The 27,246-nt window shown below is 40.7% G+C and overlaps 1 protein-coding gene, 1 non-coding gene and 1 pseudogene across 2 annotated transcripts in view; 2 read left to right on the forward strand and 1 right to left on the reverse strand.

The window, feature by feature from the left end:
* SNX3 (sorting nexin 3) overlaps positions 1-24,467 on the reverse strand; it is a 42,444-nt gene extending 17,977 nt beyond the window's left edge. The window contains exon 1 of the mRNA XM_025444911.3: positions 24,048-24,467. Coding sequence (XP_025300696.1) covers positions 24,048-24,209 — 162 coding nt within the window. The 5' untranslated portion in view covers positions 24,210-24,467. The remainder of the gene's footprint in view (positions 1-24,047) is intronic.
* Positions 10,823-11,237, forward strand: LOC112658689 (40S ribosomal protein S25-like; annotated as a pseudogene).
* Positions 18,668-18,775, forward strand: LOC112658775 (U6 spliceosomal RNA). Its single transcript, XR_003135953.1, has one exon. It is a non-coding gene; the product is annotated as a U6 spliceosomal RNA (small nuclear RNA).
* Positions 24,468-27,246: the final 2,779 nt, after the last annotated feature.

A 27,246-nucleotide genomic window follows, 5' to 3' on the forward strand; every position in this document is an offset into this window, starting at 1 on the left:
TATGTTAGTAAATTGAACACCAATAAAAAATAAATTAAAAAAAATAGAATAGTCTTCCTGATGTTTTGCCATTCAAGACACTGACAATTTAAACAGTGAAGGCCAGATATTTGAGATACATTATACTTTTGAGTTTGTTTCCTCCTGACCAGTTTCATGTCCTGCATTTCTGGCAGGACTGTTCCTAATGGCAAGAACGTTGAAGCATTTTCAATGCATCATATCAGAAAGGACATGATGTCAGTCTGTCCGATTACTGATCACCCAATTAAGGTTAAGTCAGCCACATTTCTCCAATGTAAAGTTACCTTTTTTCCTCTTTAAAATAGTTTTTTTTTTCTTATTCTTACATTTGTTTTCATAATAAAGTTTAGTGCCATTTGGAATTTATCCACCTAAATTTAAAATTTACAGAACTTGCAGAGCACAGAATGAATTCTGCTTCTTGGAGAAATTCACATTTTTAGGTGAAGTTATTTGCCTGACTAACCATGAGGAGTCTAGCTTATCACAGAAAAAAGCCTTATTCCCTGCCAAATATAGTGCCAACATATACATATATACGTATATATGTGTATATACGTATATATGTATATAGGTTAAGTACCTTACGTTTTCAATTTGATTTAGTAAATAGATTCAGAAGAGGATTTATAGTCTACTTGGCTAAAATGAAGCCATGGATATTTGTACTTGCCTTAGGAGAAATTCAGAGCAATTCTCAAGCTTCTGTGTATTTTGCCTTTTCATTTGCAAGAGGAGAATATATTTTGCAGAGCACATTAATTACACAAGATACCTGGAGCATTCAGAAAATTCAAAAAGAATAAGACTAAAAACTTGAAGAAAACTATTCATTATTACTTAGTTGGTTTTTTTATTTGTTATAATAATATATCAGAAACAAAACTCTAAAGGGATGAAATGTTATGAGGTATTCTACTTAGTGGTGAGCATAGCATAACCTATAGACATGTTGAATTATTATGCTGTATACCTGAAACTAATATAACATTTTGTCAAATATACACAAATATAAACATTTTAAAAACCCTACCATTTGAAACCAGCCATTTCCCAGAAGGTATTACTAATGACATAGAGTAAAATCATCAGGAATCCAAATAGACATTATATACTATAGCATAGATTTTTGAAACCATGGTATAGAGCTCAAAAATAAGGGCTCCTTTCACATTTAAGCAGAGGAAACCGTCATACTGGTCTCCAAAAAGCTGGGTCTTACACACTTACACAGGCTGACCTATTAAAGTCAGCAGCTCACAGCTATCCTATATGTAACCTGATTATCACTGGTAGCCAAACAGAAAACCAAGCCTCAAAATGTGATCACCCGAATATAGCTTAACAATAGATACTAGAAAAATGTTTACTAGGTGTTTCTAGTATTTCTTCAGATAGTGTCACGTGTACATTTGAAAAAAGGGACTGGCAACAACATCAAAAGTATACTCAATAGACCATACTGTATTTAACCAATCCTAAGAGATGTAAATGGATGCCTCACTCTGGTTCTCATTAAGCGGCTGCATTTCTCCAAATATCTACATCTAGAGATAAAGGATAAGCTGAGAAGTGCTTAAGCTATTACCTCCACCGTTAGTACTTTTGATACTTGTTTTACCCAATCTGGAACAGCATGAATAACTGGAGATATGGTTTATAACCTAGATGAACTCTAAATATGGCTGGGGAGAAGTCATTTAAGTGAAGAATAAGCTTTTAGTCCAGAGAACCTTTGAAATGTAGATTGTCATTAAGCCAAGGTATTTGGTTTAGTTTCTTTCTTTTTAAAAAAAAAAAAAGAAAATAAGGACATGGCCTTCCAGTGATACAATTTCCCATTATTTTAAAAGACGTACCTTTTTTTTTTTTTTAATTGAAGTATAGTTGACATACAACATGATATTAGTTTCAGGTGTACAACATGAAAGAAGTATCCTTTATGGCATAATACCCAAAACAGTAGAGAAGAAACTATCTAGACTGCGTTAATGCACAAATCAAGTAATTCCATATACTTTTCCTACTTTAACCATAGTCTTCATTTGTGAATTGGCAGCAAAACTCATTTGTTAGCTCATGCAAGATTTTCAATGAGCAACCTCTAAGGAAACTGCAGTAATAAGTCTACTGTAAAGAAAAATTTGTTCATGAACGTTTACATAATCCCATATAGGCTTCAGAAAGAAAACTGCTTATTAGTAGTCTATGGTTTTTTTGAACTATTTTAAAAATGCAAAACTATTTTCTATATCTTCCCAACTTCCTCATGGTAAGAACTGTCTCAAGAGTTTTAAACACGCACCCATTCCCACACACCTCAAGTGGCACCACCTACAGAAATTCATTCAAATTAGTCTGAAGTGGAACCCGAACATCGGTATTTTTAGGTAATCCTAAGGTGCAGCCAGGGTTGAGAATCACTGCCCCAGAACTACTATCCTATACCTACTAACTGTGAAACAGGGCAAGGGAGCTAAGGAATCTGTACGATCACCAAGTCATTTTGGTTTAGCCAAGGTAATTAAGGGCAGTAACATTTTACCTCCAAGGATAGTGATTTGGAACTAACCCTTATAAGAATAACTGGAAGTGAGATATAAAGGCACTGTAAAACTACAATGTGGAAATCAGCAGAGTATTAGTAACGAAACTATTCAGTAAATGTATTCTAAACTTCTATATATGCAGTTTCAGGCAGACAAAGACTACAAAGATCTAAAAAAGATCTCCTCCTCAAGACAGATTTACAGTATGACATTGGAAGGTGGGGAGGGATTAAAGAAGTATAGTAGAAATAAAATAGATATAAGGGACACCTGGCTGGCTCAGTTGGTGGAGTATGCAACTCTTGATCTTGGGGTTGTGAGTTTGAGCCCCAATTTGGGCGCAAATTACTTAAAAATAAAAATCTTTTAAAAAAAAATAAGCCACATGTATATGAAGAACATATTAGGTTAAGTATGCATGGTAGGCTCATAAAAAGTATCCTTACAATTAAAAAAACTATAACAGTTAATACACATTCCTTTGTAGGTATTTCATTTTGATGTCCTTTTAGACTTTTATATATAGAACTTATTAAATATGTTATGAGCTTCTCATTTAGTATCATTAATATGATTATATACAGACACTATATACATGACAGGTAGTATAATATAATGATTAATCATATGGTTCTGGAACCAGACAATCTGGTTTTAATCGCCAACTCCTGCGTTAACCAGCTATCTCACCCTTGGCAAAATGCTAAGGATGAAAGTCAGATGAAGCCTTGATATATACAGATCCAGGGAATTTATATACCCTCCTTAAGACAAACCCCCAGGGACGCCAGGGTGGCTTAGTGGTTGATCCTGGAGTTTTGGGATTGAGTCCCACATCAGGCTCCTGCATGGAGCCTGCTTCTCCCTCTGCCTGTGTCTCTGCCTCTCTATGTCTCTCACGAACAAATAAATAAATCTTTAAAAAAACCCTAAAGGTGGGGATCCCTGGGTAGCACAGCGGTTTAGCACCTACCTTTGGCCCAGGGCGCGATCCTGGAGACCCGGGATCGAGTCCCACGTCAGGCTCCCGGTGCATGGAGCCTGCTTCTCCCTCTGCCTGTGTCTCTGCCTCTCTCTCTCTGTGTGACTATCATAAACAAAAATTAAAAAAAAAAAAAAAAAAACAACCCTAAAGGTGAAATTACTGAGTCAAAGACTATGAATGTTAAGGCTTCAAAATGTCCTCCAGAGAGGCTACTTCACTCTAGATTGAGGAAGTACAGAACTGTAGTAGGCTATTACTTTGGTTACCTGCAATAAATCAGGCTTTCTGTATCCTCTCCTCTATTGACCTGGCCATGTGACCGCCTTTGATAAATGGTATATTAGCAAGTTCTTGTGAACTGAGGCTTGTCCTCCTGAACATCTGTTCTTTTTTTTTTTTTCTGAACATCTGTTCTTAAAAAAGACATTCTCTCTTGGAAGTCACACTATTCTGTTAGAAGTCTAGCTATCCACATGGAAGAAAATTCAAGACCTGATCAATAGCCCCAGCTGAATTCCCAGTTGGTGCCAGCACCCACTCTCCAGCCAGCCACAACGGAATCATCTTGGAAATAAATCCTCCAGGCCCAGTCGTGGTACTCCAGCAAGTACCAAGGAAAACAGAGATAAGCTGTTCCTTCTAAGACCTAACCAAACTACAGAATTGTGATAAAATGAATGTTAGTTGTTTTAAGTCACCAACTTTTGGGGATATTTGTTACACAGTAACGGGTAACTAAATCAGTAATCTGACTTTGGTGGAATTATGCTAAACATGGAGGACATGGAGAGGACAGTATTTCATATACAAAAATGCAGTACCTAACAAGCATACAGACTTCTTTATTTTTAACTCTGTTAACTTTTTTGCTTCCTTAATAGCTCTTGACCATGCTCTGAGCAGGTGAGGTGCCCAGAAAATCTAAAATAGTTAATTGAGGGATCCCTGGGTGGCGCAGCGGTTTGGCGCCTGCCTTTGGCCCAGGGCGTGATCCTGGAGACCCGGGATCGAATCCCACATCAGGCTCCCGGTGCATGGAGCCTGCTTCTCCCTCTGCCTGTGTCTCTGCCTCTCTCTCTCTCACTGTGTGCCTATCATAAATAAAAAATAAATAAATAAATAAATAAATTAATTAATTAAAATAGTTAACTGATTATGGATTATTTAATTATTAGAAGTAAAAAAAAATTATTAGAAGTATTCCTGCAACATTGAAGCAGCTGATAAAATGAACTGAAGTTTTCCTACTCTAACCCAAAGCAAAGTCCTAAAATAAAAGTTGTAACTTAGTAAGTTGCTTTCTCTGAACTAACCTGATAAACCTCTAAGAATAGAGTATGGAATAATTTGCCACCTACATTATATAAGAATGAAACTGGGGTATTTCTTCAAAGAATGAAATATTACCTGGAACACAAAAACATGAAAATGGGTATTTAATGAGTCTTAATTAAGACATAAGCGATGCTTATATTAATAAACCCCCTTCTCTTTTTGTGAGTGATTAGCTATAACAAGAGCAACTAAACAATGATATTAAATACTACATATATGCATGTTTTAAATTTAGAGACACAGAGTCATTACAATTTTTTTTTTTAAAAGATTTTATTTACTCATGAGAGACACAGAGAGAGAGGCAGAGACAAAGGCAGAGGGAGAAGCAGGCTCCCCACAGGGAGCCCTATGTGGGGCTTGATCCCAGGGACTCCAAGATCATGCCCTGGGCCAAAGGCAGGCGCTCAACTGCTGGGCCACCCAGGAGTCCCTCATTACTATATTTAATTCCTTCCATAAAGCCCCACAGAATGATTATCGTTCTTATGACCCAAAAGTACTCAAATCACTAACACAAAATCCTTTTATTAGAAATAGTAAGTAACTCTTGTAAGAACCCTCATAATAAACCACTGGAAAAAGCACAGGTCAAAAGAGGAGTTGTAACTTGTCATCAAATATTTCAATATATTAATAATTAGGTTAGTATAATTAAAATTTCTTGCCAGTATATATTCTTTAACTGTTAGGCCATCATCAGTGTTTGTGGTAGGGCTAGAGAGCATGGTATTCTGGATTCTGTTCCTCATAATTTAAGCTCACTTCTGAGTACTCTAGCCTCTTTTCTCCTCATAGTTTCCATTCCTTGCCCTCTCCTCTGAGTTGTGAAGTTTGTCAGAAAAGGAAATCATTCCAGATCCTTCACCTCTAGCCCCCAAACTACTTGGAAGTATGACAAATAATATATTTTAAATCATGACACTTATAAATACTAATTATGAAGTCTCATAAGCCACTGATGCTACTTAGAATGCTAAGAACTATACAGAATAAAAAGTATTAATTAAGAATCTACCATGAACACTGACTAAATCCATCCCTGATTAGCAGACTTTAATATAGACAAACATAGGTAAGGGTAAGGAGAGAGAAAAATTAAGGATACCAGAATACCATGGGGCAAGTTTCTATAACATAGAATACAATTTGAGGAATACATTATTATGATAAAGACATGTATGTACCACTTTTTAGGCTTAGAGGCTTTAAAACTAATAAAAAAAAATTTCCTGGGGCATCTGGATGGTTCAGTAGGTTGAGCATCCAACTCTTGGTTTTGGTTCAGGTCCTGATCTCAGGATCCTGGGATCAAGCCCTGAGTCAGGCTCTGTGCTCAGCAGGGAGTCTGCTTCTCTCCTCTGCTGCTCCTCTGGCTCTCTCTCTAAAGTAAATAAATCTTTAAAACAAAAGTTACTTTCTTTCATTAAATCTGAGTCACATCATCTTTAAAATGAAGATACTGCCATTTACCTCAATAATTAAATAAGAACTATTATTACTTCACATATATTATGCCCTTACTGAATACTGTGTGTAGGGCAAATATCATGCCACATTAAAAATTTTTATTTAAATTCTAGTTAGGGGGATCCCTGGGTGGCGCAGCGGTTTGGCGCCTGCCTTTGGCCCAGGGCGTGATCCTGGAGACCCGGGATCGAATCCCACATCAGGCTCCCAGTGCATGGAGCCTGCTTCTCCCTCTGCCTGTGTCTCTGCCTCTCTCTCTCTCTCTGTGACTATCATAAATAAATAAAAAAAAATTAAAAAAAAATAAATTCTAGTTAGGTAACGTACAGTGCGATATTGGTTTCAGGAGAATTCACTGATTCCGTATTTACATATAACACCCAGTGCTCATCATAACAAGTGCCCTCCTTAATACCCATCATCCATTTAGCCAATCCCCCACCCACCTCCCTCTATCAATCCTGTTTGTTCTCTATCTTTAAAAGTCTCTTATGGGGATCCCTGGGTGGTGCAGCGGTTTACCACCTGCCTTTGGCCCGGGGCGCGATCTTGGAGACCCGGGATCGAATCCCACATCAGGCTCCCAGTGTATGGAGCCTGCTTCTCCCTCTGCCTATGTCTCTCTGCCTCTCTCTCTCTCTCTCTGTGTGTGTGACTATCATAAATAAATAAAAAAATTTAAAAAAAAATAAAAAAATAAAAGTCTCTTATGTTTTGTTTCCCTCTTTTTTGTCCCCCTTCCCATATATTCACCTATTTTATTTCTTAAATTCCACATATGAGTAAAATCATGTGGTATTTGTCTTTGTCCAACTTATTTATTTCGCTTAGCATAATACATTCTATTCTAGCTCCATCCACATTATTGCAAATGGCAAGATTTCATTTGATGGCTAATATTCCTGTGTGTGTGTGTGTGTGTGTGTGTACACACCACTTCTTTATCCATTCATCAGTCGATGGACATTTGTGTTCTCTCCATAGTTTGGCTATTATTGACAATGCTGCTATAAACATCAGGGTGCACGTACCCCCTTACAAGAGTAAGTATTCTTGTATCCTTTAGGTAAATACCTAGTAGTGGGACTGCTGGATCATAGAGTAGTTCTATTTTTAACTTTTTGAGGAACCTCCATACTGCTCTCCAGAGTGGCTACACCAGTTTGCATTCCCACCAACAGTGCAAGTGCGTTCCCCTTTCTCCGTATCTTTGCCAGCACCTGTTGTTTCCTGTGTTGTTGCTGATTTTAGCCATTCTGCCAGGTGCGAGGTGTATCTCAACGTGGTTTTGATTTGTATTTCATGTGATAATGAGTGATGTTGAGCATCTTTTCATTCTGCTAGTCATCTGGATGTCTTCTTTGGAAAAGTGTCTATTCATTTCTTCTGCCATTTTTTTTTTAAAGATTTTATTTATTTATTCATGAGAGACACAGAGAGAGAGAGAGAGGCGCAGAGACACAGGCAGAGGGAGAAGCAGGCTCCATGCAAGGAGTCCGATGTGGGACTTGATCCGGGGTCCCCAGGATCACACCCCGGGCTGTAGGCGCCAAACCGCTGCGCCACCGGGGCTGCCCTCTTCTTCCATTTCTTAACTGGATTGTTTGTTAAGCTCTTTATACATTCTGGATACTAATGCTTTATTAGACATGTCATTTGCAAATATCCTTCCCCATTCCATAGGCTATCTTATAGTTTTGTTGATTGTTTCCTTCACAGTACAGAAACTTTTTTTTTTGGATGAAGTCCCAATAGTTCATTTTTGCTGTTTCCCTAGCCTTCAGAGATGTGTCTAGTAAGAAGTTACTACAGCCAAGGTCAAAGAGGTGGCTGCCTGTGTTCTCTAGGATTTTGATGGTTTCCTGTCTCATATTTAGGTCTTTCATCCATTTTGAATTTATTATGGTGTATAAAGTGGTCCAGTTTCATTCTTCTGTATTTTGCCATCCAGTGTTCCTAATACCATTTGTTGAAGAAACTTTTTCCACTGGATATTTTTTTTCCTTTATTAAAGATGAGTTGACCATATATTTGTGGGTCTATTTCCAGGTTTTCTATTCTGTTCCATTGGTCTATGTGTCTGTTTTTGTGCCAATATCATACTGTCTTGATGACTATACCTTGAAGTCCAGAATTATGATGCCTTCAGTTTTGTTTTTCTTTTTCAGGATTGCTTTGGCTGTTCAGTCTTCTATGATTCCATACAAATTTTAGGATTGTTTGCTCTAGCTCTGTGAAAAATGCTGGTGGTATTTTGATAAGGATTGCATTAAATGTGTAAACTGCTTTGGGTAGTATAGCCACATGTCACATTTAATCCTCTGTGAAGTTTCATTTTTACAGCTGAAGAAACTCAAAAAGTGGAGTAAAGTAACTTGCTCAGAGTCATATGCATACAAATAGGCAGAGAGCAAGGATTTTTTCAAGTTCAAAGTTCATGGTCTTAAGGCACACGATGGTTACAGTATCTGACCCAAATAGATGTTAAATAAATAAAGCTTTAAAACCTCCACTAAGCGATTAATATGTAAAAACCTACTGTGTTCAAGAAGCTAAGTAACATTCGATCAAGAGGCCTCTAAAAACCTTTAAACATTGCGCAAAAAGTGCTTCTGAGCACACATAAGTTAACACTAAAAGCTTAATAGTATCAGTAAAATGTCTTCAAAATAAAAACCTCAAAAAAAGGTATAATGCAAAAAGGTAAGGGTGGGAGCTGCTGCAATGGTGAAGAGTTAAGCAACCCCCTCCCCCCACCGCCAAATCAATGATAAAGCTAGACAAACATGTCAAGAATAATCATATCAGGATTCTGAAAATTGGTACTATTACGAGCAGGAAGGGTTACGAGGAATTGGTTTCCTCTCCTGCTTTGGTAACTTGAAGGAAAAGATTATATAAACTTAAACAACTGTCCCTCCTTTGTTATTTGTTTCCATATATTTTATAGTGATAAAATACACATAAAATTTATCATTTTATGTTACAGAGTATACAATTTTAAGTGTACAGAATTCTGAAGCATTAATGTGAACAATTCACATTGTTGTGTAACCATCACTACCATCTATTGTGCCATGTTTAAATAATATACTTTATAATAATATAAGAGATTCTGAAGAGTTTTGACTTTTCCTTAAGAACATTTCAATGAGGGTACCTGGGTGGCTCTGTGGGTGAGTGTCTGCCTTTGGCTCAGGTCATGATCCCTGGGTCCTGGGATCGAGTCCTGCATCAGGCTCCCCAAAGGGAGCCTGCTTCTCCTTCTGCCTCTCTCTCTCCCTCTCGAATAAATAAAATTAAAAAAAAAAAAAAACAAACAAAAAACCACTTCAATGATATTTCAGAGTTTGGGAGAAAAAATGCAGATCTGGTAATTTATGTCAGAAAACCATCATTCACTGAAATTAGTACTGTCTCTTCTCTTTTTTTAGAGTGCAACAGAAAGAGGCAATTCAGTAATTAAATGATAGCAGCAGCTAATAATAAATGAGATAAGAATTTTTTTTTTTTTTTTAACAAGGGGCTTCAGCTCACAACCCTGGGATTAAGACATGAGCTGAAATCAAGAGTCAGATGTTGAACAACTGACTGACCCACCCAGGGTTCCCAAATGAGATAGTATTTAAAGTTCATAACACACATCATAAAATTCTCATGTAACTCTAAAGACAACAGTTAACACTGTCATCTTTAGAATGGGTAACAGGTTCAGAGGGGTTAATTGTCCAAGGGCACTCAATAGGCTGGGCAAACTAGGATATGAATTCAAGTTCATAATTTAAGTGTTCTTGGACTATGTTAATAAACACTATCTCCCAAAGAACAAAAACTTAGTGAAAGTTCTAAAAAAAATGGAAATCCATGCAATGTAAGTATTCAAGAGTTTTTCTTCTCTGCTACAATCTCTCCCTTGTCCCCTCTCCCCCACACATATAATAATACTCAAGTCTGGGATCCCTGGGTGGCGCAGCGGTTTGGCGCCTGCCTTTGGCCCAGGGCGCGATCCTGGAGACCCGGGATCGAGTCCCACGTCGGGCTCCCGGTGCATGGAGCCTGCTTCTCCCTCTGCCTGTGTCTCTGCGCCTCTCTCTCTCTCTCTGTGACTATCATAAATAAATAAAAATTTAAAAAAAAAAAAATACTCAAGTCTGTTTCCAGTTCTTTTCTACCATCACTGGGTAGGGAAAGACAGCCGCAGATGCTTAGACCAACTGAGAAAAAAGTCTAGCTTCCTTGAGAATGATACCTGAATATGATAAACATAGAGGTAAAACCCAACATGAAAATGAGGTCTGTCGGTGGGGTACAGGTAAGGAGCCCTACACAGGGACTGATGGAGAAGGAGAAAAACAAAATGTAGTATCAGGGCAAGTGTAGGAATTAATAGTAGTAAATAAGAGCAACTATAAATTAAAAGCACAAAACTTGCTTTTTGTCCGACATCTTAGGCTGCAGGGGTGGCTGTTGCTCTCTGAGCTTCGCTATGCCGCCCAAGGACAATGAGAAGAAAGATGCTGGAAAGTCGGCCAAAAAGGACGAAGACCTGGTGAACAAATCTGGGGGCAAGGCCAAAAAGAAGTGGTCCAAAGGCAAAGTTTGAGACAAACTCAATAATCTGGTGTTGTTTGACATAGCGACATATGACAAACTCTGTAAGGAAGTTCCCAACTATAAGCTTATAACTCCAGCTGTTGTCTCTGAGAGACTGAATATTCGAGGTTCTCTGGCCAGGCAGCCCTTTAGGAGCTCCTCAGTAAAGGACTTACTAAACTGGTTTCAAAGCACAGAGCTCAAGTAATTTACACCAGAAACACCAAGGGTGGAAATGCCCCAGCTGCTGGTGAAGATGCATGAACAAGATCCCACCAACTACATTTTGGGAAATAAAACTTTATTAAATGAAAAAAACAAAAAAACCAAACACCCCCCCACACACACACACAAAACTTCTCTGCACATTCTGACACATAATACAGAATTTCTGGCAATACTGATAGCAAAAAACCGCCAAGATGTCTTTGAAACCATATGATACTGATAAGAAACTGTGCTCTTTCAATGAAGTCAGGTGAAACTAGGATAAACAGGACAAACACTAATCAGAAGCACAAGCCATCAAAAACTGCCGAAGGGAGTTTTGCAATAATTCAAACAACATAACAAGGGGACTTGTTCAACAACCAAGAATTTAAGTTAGAAAATTATAAAAATACAAGTTTTCTAGGATATTTCAATGAATCTATAACTGAAGCTGTTTTTCCTTTGCAGCTTGTTCAACCCTTTCAACCCCAGCCGATGCAGACTCCTCAGCAACTTCAGGTGTTTAGGAAGAGTATGTTAGGGACGCCTGAGTGGCTCAGTGGTTGAGCATCTGCCTTTGGCTCAGGTCGCCACCCTGGGGTCCTGGGATCGAGTCCCACATCGGGCTCCCTACATGAAACCTGCTTCTCCCTCTGCCTATGTCTCTGCCTCTCTCACGAATAAATAAAATCTTTCAAAAAAAAAAAAAGAGTATGTTAATGTGTATACTGAGGGACAATGCTGATTTATGGAAGTGCCTTACAATCTAAATTTAATATCCACTGGTGAGTTGCTTTTAGTTTGCCTAAGTAAGAATTTAGTCATAAGACTTCAACATTTTAATCTAACAGACTTTTTCTGAGGCCTTTATAAAGAAAGAACCCTTGAGGAAGCAGGGCAGGAAGGGATTTTGGGAAGCATTTCCTCTTCTACTGGCCACTGCAAGACCTTTAAGAGACGCAACTCCATTGGAGAACAGGAAATTACTTCAGGGGCCCTGAGCTAAGTTTAATCTTGGGAAGGCCCAGGGCTCTCAACAGATCTGAAAGCATTTTTAACAGAAATCTCTCTGAACCACGCAGACTTTACATCTACCTGTACAGGACTACAGAGAAGATTCTATACACTCTGAAAGGCAACCACTCATCCCAGTTCTCTTTGGTTAAGCTGTAGTTTAACTATAGTTTATAAACTTGTACTCAACTTCCTAATATAATAAAATTATGCTGGGACCAAAGGCAAAGTTGGGTAGGTCAGCAGTTGAGCGTCTGCCTTTGGCTCAGGGCGTGATCCCTGGGTCCTGGGATCAAGTCCCACACCAAGCTCTCCATGGGGAGCCTGCTTCTCCCTCTGTGTGTCTCATGAATAAATAAAATAAAATAAAATATAAAATAAAATAATGCTATAAAGAAAATAAGTCTCTAACCTTTGACTGGATTAAGAAATTTTCTCTATCTTAATTAGCAGATAAGAGGGTGGTATGTCACTACATGCTTGGGAGTTTGGCCCAGGGTTAACAGCGAACAGACTATGAATGACCACTGACTGGAAACACAATGAAATGGGGCAAAAAAGGTTAAAGAAACTGAGGAGAGAAAGCCCTATATACAATGGTCCCTTTATATGGAACCATCCTGCATATTCAAGACCAATTATTACTTATAATGAACTAAAGACAAGTCAAACTAGTCAACTTTAATTCCAAGGAAACTGGACAAATAGACGACTGGTAGTCTGAATCTAACACTTCAATTTAAATAGCCTCGTATGGCTAATGGCTACTATATTAGAATAGATTTAGACAAAGGCATATCAAAAGTTCTAGAGAAGAGCAAATCAAAACACATATTTCTTCTAAACAATCCACTGAACAGTATTTATAACTAATGGCCTACTCCAACCTATAAATCCTTTCCTAATTTTATAAATGTTTTACCAGATTTTATAATTAGAATCCTTCTTCTACAATACCTCCTTAGCTTTGACCTTCTTGAACTTTCTTCATACAGAAGCTCTGGGTGCCCTGTGTATTTGATACATATATTTTATAGACCTCAGAGTCTTTTAGGTTGGATTTTTAAAATCTATCCTGTCACAAATGGATCTGGATGTTTTAAGAGAACAGATTGTTCTTGCTCATTATAGATAAATGCCTCAAGTTTTAACATGCAGAGGTTTCTTTCCAAAATAGAAACTGAGGGAAAAAATTTTTAACATCAGAAGAAATTGTATAGTTATACATCTACTGCTTGAAATACTTAAATATATTTTAGACTTTGAAACACAGAATCACAAGATGCAAAAGTCAAAGTACTTTTCTCTTCTGTGTGCTTGGCATTATGGAGGTTCAGAGGCCTAATAATCAAGAATAACACCTTTTCTAAGTTAAATTTTAACCAAGAGCCAATACTCTACAGTATTCATCACATAGTACTCATAATCTTACACTGGTTTAGTCTCAGAAGTTGGCCCCCTCTCATACAAGAGCACCAGATCACAACAGCAAGGATAAACCACTGTATCAAAGATTATGTGGTTCTCTTATACTCAGTTTAAAAAAAAAAAAAAAAAATGCATTGGGGATGCCTGAGTGGCACAGCAGTTGGGCGTCTGCCTTTGGCCCAGGGCTTGATCCTCGAGTTCTAGGAAAGAACCACATTGGGCTCCAAGGATCTTAGGATCGAGTCCCACATCGGGCTCCCTACATGGGAGCCTGCTTCTTTCTCTGCCTGTGTCTTTGCCTCTCTCTCTCTCTCTCATGAATAAATAAATGAAATCTTAAAAAAAAACAAAAACAAAAAAAACCTGCATTGGCCATTTAATATTAATCTTGAGCTATATCTGGATAGCCAAAGTGACTTAGTCTCTCAGTAATTTTCTCTTCAGTTTGGAAAAATAATCCTCTATAACCTATTAAATAAAGCAGCCCAATGTGGGGTTCAAATTCACAACCCTAACATCAAGAGTCATATACTCTACTAACCCAGCCAGGCACTCCAAGGCATCTAACTTTTTATGTGGGGAAATAAAAAAGATTTCTTTTTTCAAAGACGATGAGCAATGGGAATCTTCTTTCTCCCTCTCTTTTTTAAAAGATTTTGAGAGACAGAGCACAAGTTGGGGGGGGGGGGGAGTGGGACAAGCAGACTCCCTGCTGAGCATGGAGCCCAACTCAGGGCTTGATCCCAGAACCTCGAGATCATAACAGGAGCCGAAGTCAGATATTTAACCAAGTGAGCCATCCAGGTGCCCCAGAAAAAATATTTTTCTACACAATTGGTAAAACATCTTGGCAGAGTAAAAGGAGAGGGATAATAAGAACCAATGTTCCTAGATTCTGATGGAGAAGAAATATAAAGCTGTGGCCTATGACAAGTCTAAGTCAGGCTGAACTCCCATCCCTACTCTCATTCTTTTGAAATGAATGAGTATCCCTGGAAATGATCTTAGTACAGGTGTATGGTCATTCTTATTAATTTCCTATTGCTGCTGTAATAAATGATCACAAACTTAGCTTAAAATACAAATTTATTACTTAAAATTTTAGAGGTGCTCCAAAAGCTACAAAAACAGGGAAACACACAGCTTGCTCACTCCTGCTGTAAATATATTAGTAGTGTCTTAATGTTCTCAGTGGGGCACCTGGGTGGCTCAGCTGGTTGGGCTTCCTGACTCTTCATTTCAGCTCAGGTCAAGATCTTAGGGTGGTGAGATTTAAGCCCCATGTCTGGCTCCACACTCAACAGGGAGTCAGCTTCTCTCTCTCTCTTCGCCTCTGCCCCTCCTTCCACTCATGCGTATGCTCTCTCTAAATAAATTTTTTTTAAAATTTTATTTATTCATGAGAGACACACAGAGAGAGAAGCAGAGACACAGGCAGAGGGAGAAGCAGGCTCCATGCAGAGAACCCAAAGTGGTACTCGATCCTGGGTCTCCAGGACCACACCCCGGGCAGAAGGTGACGCGCTGAGCAATCCCCCCCCCCCCCCCCCCCCCGCTGCCCACTACTTCAGTTTCACTTCAAGATAACAAATAATGTCAAGGCAAAATAATTTTATAAAAATTATTTTAAGTCTTATTATGATTCTCTGGTAAAAGATACTGATCTCACTTATTTTGGTCGCTCAAATTATATACTCTATCATTCAATACCATCAACTAAAATGCTGGTTCTAAGTAGAACTGCCTCCATAGCTTTAAACAGCCATTGAAGAAAAAAAAGGGCTAATCATCTATTTTCAAGGACCCCTAATCCAACCCCAAGGTACACCCTTATCAGAGGTGCCATGTCTTCAGGGGTGTCTCCTTTCTCAACTTATCAAAATTAATTCTCAGGAAGATATCAAAACTCATATTTAAGACTGTCAAAACTGAGGCACCTGGATGGCTCAGCAGGTTAAGCATCCGCCTTTGGCTAACGTCAGGTTCCCGGGATTGAGCCCCAAATCAAGCTCCCTCATCAGTGAGGAGTCTACTTCTCCCTCTCCAACTGTCCCTCCCCGCACTCGCTTGCTTGCTCTAATAAATAAAAAAAAAAAAACCTGGGGCTCCCTGGGTGGCTCAGTGGTTTAGCACCACCTTCAGCCCAGGGCGTGATCCTGTAGTGCCAGGATTGAATCCTGCATCGGGCTCTGCATGGAGCCTCCTTCTCCCTCTGCCTGTGTCTCTGCCCCCCCACCCCTTGGTCTCTCATTAATAAATAAAATCTTTAAAAAAAAAAAAAACTTAAAGGGCAGCCCCGGTGGCTGGCGCAGAGGTTTAGCACCACCTGCAGCCCAGGGCGTGATCCTGGAGACCCTGGATCGAGTCCCACGTCGGGCTCCCTGCATGGAGCCTGCTTCTCCCTTTGCCTGTGTCTCTCTCTCTGTGTCTCTATGAATAAATAAATAAAATCTTAAAAAAAAAAAAAAAACCTTAAAAAACAAATATTGTCAAAGCTAATGAGAATTTTATTCCTTACAAATCAAATGGCCTCTTTTCTCTAAACTTTGAAATATCAAGCATCAGCAAAAAAGGGAAAGAATTAGGAGAGATGATCAGAATGTTGCTAAAGCCACACCCTAGAAGCCACACCCAAAATATTTATGCTACTGTGGTAAAGCAAAGAGTCAGTTCTTCCTTTCTTCACATGGCTGAAAATGTTACTAAATTTCCCAGCTTCCTTTGTGGGAAAGGGCAATGAGGCAGGAGTATGTTTTCCCCTTGGCTAGAAGATGGATGTGATGCTGGAGGCTAACAGTCAAGCCATGATACTGAGACCTCTCACATGAAAAAATAAACTTTCTTCCTGAAGTTTCTTGTGAGCACAGCCCCAACCGTATCCTGATACCACCTTTCTTGAAAATTACATCAAATGTCACGTTTTACTACCATGTCAAAATTCCTAGATTCTAAATATTTCCTCAAGGAGGTAAAACTCTAGTTGAAAGCATTAAGTCACTTAACTAAGAAATCAGTAAAGCAGTACCAAGATTATACTATTGCTTTTCTTGGACACCATCATTTTTATCTGATGTTCAAAAAATTGCTGGCTCTGCTCACATGAAAGCAGCACAATATGGTAAAACATCGACATATCTAAAAACAGTTCAGTCTTTTTCTTTTCCTTTTCTTCTTTTTGGTAAGCATGATTATGAACCTGAAGACAGGGAAAAAATCTCTGTTACAAAGAATCACCAAGACAGCTAGGAGTTAAACACTTTTAGATTTTTCCCCTTTAAAGGTACTAAGTAGCAACAGTAACAAAATAGAAGAATTTCTTTCTTGAGGCATCTGGGTTGCTCAGCTGGTTAAGTATCTGACTCTTCCTTTCAGCTCAGGTCATGATCCCAGGGTGGTGAGATGAGCCCCAGGTCAGGCTCTGCCCTACTTAAGATTCTCTCTCTCCCTTTCTTTCCCTTTGCACATGCCCTTCCCTCCCCATCCCAGCTCGACTCATGCGCACACACTCACGCGCATACACTCTTGTGTAAAAAAAAAAAATTATTTCTTAGATGGATATATACATATTTTTTTCCTGACTCCTGGCTTACCTCCATGATTATTACATGGGGATACAGACAGGGATGGCACAAGGGGCAAAAAGATCTATCCTGGCTGAACACAGTCAATGCCTCCCTTCTTCCCAAAAAGCAAAGCTATATAGGTTGTTATGCTTTGAACTAGTATTAAAGTGCCTGCTCTCCAAAAGACATTTTATCGTTGGTAAATATCACTAGTTTTCCTCTGTGCTCTCAGATTTGTCAGAATCTGCTGTTATGTTCTGGTTGGTTAGTTATTTCTATTTACTTTAAATTTGCCTTTTAAAATTCAATCAAGACTACCAACCACTTATGGTTCCATTTATTTTTTTCATACCTCTCAGAGACAGAGAACATGGTGCAACCAGAAATGAGCCTTGCTGTGTACCAGTAAAGTGCCCTTGTTAGGGTGCTTTTAAAACTACCATTTTCCAAATCCCACCACTAACCAATGAAATAAGAATCAAAATGATTTCAAAAGCTCCCCAGGGGGATCCCTGGGTGGCGCAGCGGTTTGGCGCCTGCCTTTGGCCCAGGGCGTGATCCCGGAGACCCGGGATCGAGTCCCACATCGGGCTCCCGGTGCATGGAGCCTGCTTCTCCCTCTGCCTGTGTCTCTGCCTCCCTCTCTCTCTCTCTGTAACTATCATAAATAAATAAAAATTTAAAAAAAAATTTAAAAAAAATGTTTAAAAAAAAAAAACAAAAGCTCCCCAGGAGAATATTCAGTATAGGCTCTGAAGATCAGAAAATGTAGATTCAAATCCCAGTTTTGTCTTTTATAATACCTATGACTTTGGGTAAGTTACTTAACCTTCCTAAACTTCACTTACTCATAATGTCCACTATGTGCTAAGTGCAGTGCCAGGTGCTGAAGAAGGGTGATTAAGACAGTCCCTGTCCTCTAGGAGCTTATTAAGATACAGGTACTAAAGGAAGCCACAAACAACCAAATAAATTTAATCCTAATAGGGCACAGGAAGGAAATTCAGTCTAAATTCCAAGGATCAGCAAAATCTCAAAGATGATGGTAAGGCTAAATCCTGCAGGACAAGTAACAGTAGCCAGACAAGGTTACTAAAGGAAGACAGTTTTATTTTTTTAAAGATTTTATTTTTTTAAGTAATCTCTACACCCAACATGGGGCTCAAACTCACAACCCCAAGATCGAGTCACATGCTCCACCAACCAAGCCAACCAGAGGCAGCCCAGGAAGACTATTTTAATGGCAGAGGAAATATGCAGACACAAGAGGCCTGGATAAAAGATAATTCCGCTTATTCAGGAGATACAAATAGTTTAGTAGGACTAGAACATAAAGTAAGAATGAAGGAGGGACAAGAGATGAGGATCAGATCAATAGGGACTCCAGCTTTTACACTGGCAAAACAGGAATATTATCTATTCTCTTTAGCTACCTCAGAGAGATCACATTTTTTACATATATATTTGCAATGAGCACTGCCTATATATATGTGTGTGTGTATACATATAAGCTTCAGCACATATACTAAAATAGGAATGATACAGGATTAGCATGGCCTCTGTGCAAAGATGACATGCAAATTCGTGAAGCGTTCCATATATATATATATATATATATATATATATATATATATATATATATATATAGCAGCCTCTTGAACAGAAGTACTCAAGTGATAAATCCCTTCTTCAGCTTCAACACTCACAGAAAAAAAAGCTTGCCTTTTTATAACATCACTAGCCAAGCCAGCCGGTCAACAACACGTTTTCTTCAGATCATCTCATCAGAGCACAGAATTTAAAAGCAAGCTCTTGCAGCTGTTCATCTCTCCTGACTGCATCTTACCCACTGCTGATTATTGAAGAGTCAACTCATGTCTCAAGAGTACCAACTTTGGGATTTCCTTCAAAAGGTGCAGATACCTTAGGGTGCCCCCAAACTAGGCTGTCAACAACAAAGGTTTTAATGTCCTGTTTTAAATTAAATGAACCGCAGCTGTGAAGCAATTCTAAACCAAGACCAGACTACTTCAACTCTAACCCTGGCTCTGACACTTACTTACTTTGGGTGAGAGACAACCTTCTGTGCCTTGGTTCTGTAAAGTACTAAAGTGAACAATACAGAACAGTCCCTAATAACCCAACATAGCAGGACGACTTTTTAACTGTTACTGCCTCCCTTTCCCCATGGATTAGGTAAGAACAAAAACCTCAAAGCCAGTAACATGCCCTTCCTTCATGGAGATTCTGCAAGTCAGCTGCAGCTAGCAGCAAAGATGTGTATCAGACAACATCTCACAGCCAGCTGATAAAGCTACATAGATTTACAGATGTTAAAAAAAAATTTACAGATGTTCTTTGGCACTAAAATACCTTGATTCTTTAAAATATTATTTCGAAAAAATAATAAAAAAATAAAAATATTATTTGTGCCATTTAATACATTCTTATAAATCCTGGGACCAAGTCTAAGAATTTATTTGTTTCCAATCTGGATATTAATAACTTCCAACTTAAAGAGGACTAAAAATAAATAATAATAATAAAATAAATAAAATGAGAGGACTCGCCAAGAGTAAAGTCACCAATACAGGTTTAGAACAGAAAACACTGTTCAGATACAATTTTTACTATCTTTCTTGTCAAAATGTTCATCAAATTTCGGGCACCTGGGTGGCTCAGTCAGCTAAGAGTCCACCCTCCTGGTTTCAGCTCAGATTGTGATCTCAGGGTCCTGGGATCAAACCCTGCATCCGGCTTTGGGTTCAGCATGCAGTCTGCTTGGGATTCTCTTCTCCCTCTGCCCTCCGCATCCCCCCTGCACCATGCACAGGCTCTCTCTGAAATAAATATATAAAATCTTTTTAAAAAATTGTTTATTGGGGTGCCTGATGGCTCAGTTGGTTAAGCAACTGCCTTCAGCTCTGGCCATGATCTCAGGGTCCTGATATTGAGCCCTGTGTCAGGTTCCCTGCTCGGTGGGGAGTCTGCTTCTCCCTCTTCTTTCTCCCTCTGCCATTCCCCCTCCCCCTGCTTGTGTTTTCTCTATCAAATCAATAAAATCTTTAAAAAGAAAGTTTATCAAACTTTAGTATTCAGTTTTATGTTTTAATAAGCCTCAGTTTTAAAAGGCTACTTCCAGGGATCCCTGGGTGGCGCAGAGGTTTAGCGCCTGCCTTTGGCCCAGGGCGCGATCCTGGAGACCCGGGATCAAATCCCACGTCAGGCTCCCGGTGCATGGAGCCTGCTTCTCCCTCTGCCTATGTCTCTGCCTCTCTCTCTCTGTGTGACTATCATAAATAAAAATTAAAAAAAAAAAGATTAAAACCTTTAAAAAAATAAATAAAAGGCTACTTCCATAACTATGCGAGGAGTTGAGTATTAGCTAATCTTATTTTGGTAATCATTTCACAGCATATATCACTACGCTATATACACCTTAAGACATCATATATAGGGGCGCCTGAGTGGCTCCATCAGTTGAGTTTCTGCCTTCAGCTGGGGTCATGATCCCAGAGTCCTGAGATAGAGTACTACATGGGGCTCCCTGCTCTGTGGGAAGCCTGCCTCTCCCTCCGTCCCCTGCCCCACTCTCTCATGAATATAGAACTAAAATCTCAAAAAAAAAAAAAAAAAAAAAAAAACCCATTATGTATCAATCACATCTCAATAAAACTGGAAAAACTACTACTATAATCACAGGAAATATGCTACCTTAAAATATAAATTCTATTAATTATTTTTGGACTTAGTATGAAATTTACCACCTTCCAAATGGCATCAGAACTTTCTACATGGAGTTATACAAAATACAAATTTAAAACAAAAAAGCTACTGGGTTAAATACTAAACAAGATGGCTTCTTTTATACTGTATCTGCCTCGATGAAAGTATACTTCCATTCCAGATCTAACAATTTTAGTAACTCAACTGCACGGTAACACAGAAAATGTAGTTAGTTGATCACTGCCTTCAAAATTAGAACATATCTGCATTTCGAAAGAAGTAACTTTTAAAAGCTTAGTATATACCAGTGAATACTAAAGAGACTTATGTCCATTATCTCATTTAGTCCTATGAGGTAGGTGCTACTGTTAGCATATCTATTTTACAGAGGGAATGCTGTGGGAGCTTAGACTGTGTACTTTACTCTGCTTATAAATGATAAATCTATTCATTGAACTCAGCTCAAAAAAGATCCTTAACTTCACTCCTGTTTGAAATAACTGTCTCTAGTTACAACAGATCTTAACTAATTTACAATCCCCAGAAAATTAAGGTTACATTATAGTATAAACTTCATAAACAGTGACTGAATTTCCCCTTTAAACTTCTTTTTAATATGCCAAAATAATTCTAGACCCTGAGCTCTCCTAAACCTTTCATCATATATGGTGCTCTCTGCGGTACCTACCCATTAGAACAATTTTTAAAAACATTAACCCTGTACCAATTATTTTCAAAAGCCCAGAGATACTAATCAAGTGATCCTAATAGTCTTAAACACTATCTTCAAACCAAAAGATAAATGGAGATTGGGAAACTTGCATTCTAAAGTGCCACTATCTAGATAAAATTACTCTGTGAATTAGAGTAATTTCAATCAGATCCTATAAAATTGAACATTTTTCTCAAGACCAGAATTACATAGCAACTGTAAGATAGTTTAAGGGCCTAAACTCCACATGGCAATTCAATAGCAAAAGGCAGGCGATAGGAGGGAGAGCAGCAACAGCTTAGAAAAGTAGTAATAAGTAAAATTACAAAATGACTTACCTATTCATCTTGCTGGCCTATTTTACCTTAACACAAGATTGTAACTACTCTCAAAAATCATATGCTGCTCAAATAAGATATATTGTCTTACTATACGGTGTCCTGAATTTTAAATTAACAAACACATTACATATTAAGAAAAACCCCAATGGCATTTCATATGCATTAAAAACTCAATTACACTTTTTTAGGATACCTGCATTTATGACTATAAACATCATTAATATAGAAAAAAACTGGTTTATATAATACAACCAATGTGGGTGCATTCTTTGCTAATTCCATAACTTACCACTTTTAAAAGGAATTATTCTTAAAAATGTAGAGCACACCATAAGCACTATTTTTAAAGTGTCCCATCAGCTATTCAGTAATAAAGTATCAGATGTATTTTTTAAATAATTAAATCACACGAGTGCATTTAATGCAATGCACTCAGCAAGATAAACACAAAGTTATTAAATGGAGGAAGTGTAGGCAGGAGATTTTGCTTCAGTTGTATGACAGGAAGTACTAGCCATGGAAGTTTAGAAACAGGAATACCAAGTTCTGTTTTAGCACAAGAAATAAAAGAAAACATAGTGGTGAATAAAAGGAAGTTGTTTTTTGTGAATTTTTTAGTGAACATATATTTCAAAATCATTCCAAAAGTAAAAAAAAAAGGGGGGGGGGCTTACTTTTTCACTAAGCTTATGTGGTAAAGTACTTCCTTAAGTATACTGGAGCCTGGATTTTGCAATTTCACTATTACAGCATTGCTTACGGCTCACATTTTACACATCCATAGGGACACCAGGGTGACGTGTAGCATTAAACTTTAGTTTCACATCTTGAAGTCCGATTATTAAAATTATTTTTGGCGATACATGACAAATTTTTTAAGTGCACAGATTTCACGATAGGGATATACTTAACACGAGTGCACAGTTAAAAACGGTTAAGATGCTAAATCATAGGTTGTTTTTTAACCACACGCACAGAAAGTGCACAAGGCAATGAGCAATAGTACTCGGCTTAAATATTAATAATCACCTGTTATGTAAATCTCAGTTACTGCAAAGTGAAACTTATTATACTTAATTTTTGGTAGTAGAACAATTTGTTGTTTTTTGACAGCTGGGTTCATTTGCTATGATTTTTAAAGATACCTCCCTAGGTGAGAGAAAGTTCTTCAATCCCGAACTACAGTGAAAGTGAAGCTCTAGCCTCAATTAGCATCTTCCAAATCATCTGAATTACTTATTGCCATCAAATACTAGTTATGAAATCATAAGTGTGCTTCTCCTTCAGCTGATTTCCTCCATTCAATCAAGTGAACACCTCGAAATTAAGAGAGCAAGATCCCTAAGTGAATAATAGGCTTTCTTACAGCAGCTGCAGTTCTGCACGGTGAGGGAGACCACGACTCGCCACGCCTCGGCCCTCCAGCACCCACGGTGGCCCAGAAGGCTAAGGTCGCCCTGTGGTCCTCCGCAGGTTGGGCCCTGCCGAATCCGTCAGCCTTTTCAACACCCATTAGATTTTTTTTTTTTTTTTTTTGCTCCGAAAAGCGTACAAAGCTGGGTTAGTTTGGCAGCTTGGGGAAGGGGGGCCTGCAGCGACCCACCAGCTCGGCTCTGGCCACCCCTGGGGGAAAGTCTCCAGGGTTAAGAAAACTGGGAAAACTTGGTGCAAACCACCTTCCCCCCCCTCCCCGCCCCCGCCCCCGTCTCAGGCACATCTAGCTCCCCCTCCCGAGGGAGCACCGTGTTCTCGAAAGATCTGCACCTTTCCAACTCAAATGTCATTCCCAGATCAGCTGCTCGGGGCCAAGCGGCGCTCAACCCACGCCCTCTTCTTCGAGCACCTTCTCCAAGGAGCAGCGCTGAGCTGAGCTCGCTCCGTGCAGCCCCCGTCCAAGCCCTACAGCGGGGGGGGGGGGCTAAGAGGGGGCTGACCCGAGACCCCGCCCGCCCGCGGACGAGGCTGACGGCCCGGGGCTCCCGGCCCAGGTGGGATGGAGGGGGAGGGAGAGAGGAGGGGGAGGGAGAGAGGAGGGGGAGGGGAGAGAGGAGGGGGGGGAGGGGAGGGGGTCTCCGAAGGGGAGAAAGCCGGCCTCACCTTGACCCTGATTTCGTAGGTGGTGAAGCGGCCCCGGCCGACCCCCACCGTCTGCGGGTTGCTCACATCGATCTCGAGGAAGTTGCTGGGCGGCCCGTAGGCATCGTTGAGGTTCTGCGGCTTGGTGATGAGCCGCCGGGTGTCCGCCACGGTCTCCGCCATTGCGCTCCTGCAGCCGCCGCCGCCGCGGACTCCCTCCGCCCCCGCCGCCGCCGCCGCCGCCGCCGCCCGCCGCGGGGACCCCGGGCTCGCGCACAGCGGTCGCGAGGCGAACGAGCACGTAGGCCGGGCGTTCCCCCCGCGCGCGGAGCTCCTCCCTGCGAGTCTCCGGCTTCCGCCTCTCGAAGCCCGCGGGGGAGGAACAGCTGACTCGCCGGGACGCCGCGCCCTGGGCCCTGGAGCCCCGGCTGAGGCCGCGGAGGGGGACTGCGGGCGAGGCGGCGGTCACGGGACTTGTAGTCGCCAACGGGTCCCGGCCGGACTACAGCGCCCACAATGCATCGGGCGAGCGCGGAGGTGCGGCGGGACCTCGGGGTCCGGGGGTGGGCGCTTCCTTCCTGTGTTCTCGCGGCCGCAGCGGCCCGAAGCGGTGGGAGGGACCACGGAACTGGTCTTCGCGGCCTCGGGGGCCGCGGGAAGGAAAGTTAAAAGCGGGGAATTGGGCGCGGGGGGCGGGGTTTGCCCGCAATCGAAACAAACCTCCCGCCGGCTCCGTGCCAGCCCAGCGTCCCACCGGGAACCGCCGAAGATGCCTTCTAGGTGGGCCATTAACAAATACCTCCCAGGGTCTTGACATCCTCGTGGCCGTTTGCCCCTATGCCTGTCTGGGTTGATGAGTAGAAGGAGATAAAGTAGGAGAGTGCAGCACGGACAAAAGGCCAGGCCGCATGACGGCACTGAGGTCAAGCCATCGGGACCCTGCGCTCTTGAAAATCTCGTGGTTAGGGGACCCCTGCGTGGCTCCGCGGGAGAGCGTCTGCCTTCGGCCCGGGGTGTGACCCCGGAGACCCAGGATCGAGTCCCAGGGGATCGAGACCCAGGATCCAGACCCGGGATCGAGTCCCAGGGGATCGAGTCCCAGGGGATCCAGACCCAGGATCGAGTCCCAGGGGATCCAGACCCAGGATCCAGACCCAGGGGATCGAGTCCCAGGGGATCGAGACCCAGGATCGAGTCCCAGGGGATCGAGACCCAGGATCCAGACCCTGGGGATCAAGACCCAGGATCCAGACCCAGGATCGAGTCCCAGGGGATCCAGACCCAGGATTGAGACCCAGGGGATCGAGTCCCAGGATCTAGTCCCACATCGGGCTCCCTGCATGGAACCTGCTTCTCCCTCTGCCTCTGTGTGTCTCTGCCTCTCTTTCTCTGTGTCTCACATGAATAAATAAATAAAATCTTTAAAAAAATCCCGTGGGGGATCCCTGGGTGGCGCAGCGGTTTGGCGCCTGCCTTTGGCCCAGGGCGTGATCCTGGAGACCCGGGATCGAATCCCACGTCGGGCTCCCGGTGCATGGAGCCTGCTTCTCGCTCTGTCTCTCTCCCTCTCTCTCTCTCTCTCTCTGTGACTATCATGAATAAATAAATAAAATCTTTAAAAAAAATAAAAAAGATTAAAAAAAAAAAAATCTCGTGGTTAGGGGGCCGAAACCTGCCTTGGACAACCTGTGTTTGGGTAACCTGCAACTTTCTTCCCTCATTTCCCACAAGTCGGGCTCCCTGCATGGAGCCTGCTTCTCCCTCGGCCTGTGTCTCTGCCTCTCTTTCTGTGTGTCTTTCATGAATAAATAAATAAAATCTTTAAAAAAAATAGTAAACGTATTCTACAGCTTTTGAAATGAAGCTCAAATAAGCCTTTATAAGAAATGGGCTGGGGGGGAGAAACAAGCAGATGGTAGTTCATCTTGGAACTTGGAGGTAGAGAGAAATCTCCATTCCTGCCTAGAAAGGTATCTCTGTTGATGTCACAGTTCTGCAGCTCTATCTGCATTTTTTAAAAAACATGTTCAGTTTCAGAACCCTCATTTAGGTAATCAGCCCCTTAAGGTGAAGAGTTGCACAGGTCGTTAACCATCCATAGGAACACAAAGAATACTTGGAATAAAGAAATCACTTAAATCCGATATAGACTCTTTTCTAGTAAAACTCAACATTCATTGACTCAAGTATTTATTGAAGGTCTAGTAAGGTGTTTTTCAACTGCAGATGCTAGAGCGCTAAGGGTAAATAAGACATGGAAGTTCTTTGAAGCCATCAGGTCTGCTATGTAGCCTATTTTGGGGAGACGTAGTAAGTCAATAAATGACATACCTGCCGATATGATTGGTGCTATGAGAATAAAACTGGGATAATGTGATAGAGAATGAAACATTCTAAGTGAAGCTCATTTAGACAAAGTGGTCAAAGGAGCCCTCTATCTCTCTTTCAAAGAGTAAGGGTAATTGTCAAAAGAAGTGCTGAGACAGGACTCCCTGTGGAGCCTGCCTCTTGGTGCCAGAGACCAAATGGTAACTTGGCTGCTGTGAGCTCAAGAATGGAGTATAGACTGTAGGGGACGAAAATAGTTTTCTCCTGCCGGTCAAGATCTTCCAGCTGTTTGGAGAATCAAATCGATACAAGACAGATTAAAGGGAGAAAAAAACCCCAAAGTTTAGTTCCATGCTCATGGAGGCCCAATAATGAAATTGAGATCCAAAGAAATGACCAAAGCAGGCAATTTTTAGACTTTTTAAAAAAATTTATTTATTAATGAGAGATAGAGAGAGAGAGAGGCAAAGACACAGGTAGAGGGAGAAGCAGGCTCCGTGCTGGGAGCCCCACGTGGGACTGGATCCCAGGTCTCCAGGATCAGTCCCTGGGCCGAAGGCGGTGCTAAACTGCTGAGCCACCGGAGCTACCCAATTTTTAGATTTTTTTAGACAATGAGACAATAAATCTGTGAGGAATTGATAGGACATAGAAAACAGAAGGTTGGGAGATTTAATTAGTAAGGAATTCTGAGCAGAATTTGGGCTGGGATAATAGATTAGTAAAAATTAACAAGGTTTTTTTCTATGACTTTCTAGACTTTCTGATGATAAGGTGTTTTGTTTTGTTTTGTTTTAACTTCTTAGTACAGTAACAATACCTTCCATGTGGGAGATTTATTTCTTGCTTTCGAGAGGGAGAGAGGAGGGTCTGAGTGTGTTTGCACAGACTG

This window comes from Canis lupus, chromosome 12 (genome assembly GCF_003254725.2).
Source record: "Canis lupus dingo isolate Sandy chromosome 12, ASM325472v2, whole genome shotgun sequence".
Classification (NCBI taxonomy): domain Eukaryota; kingdom Metazoa; phylum Chordata; class Mammalia; order Carnivora; family Canidae; genus Canis; species Canis lupus.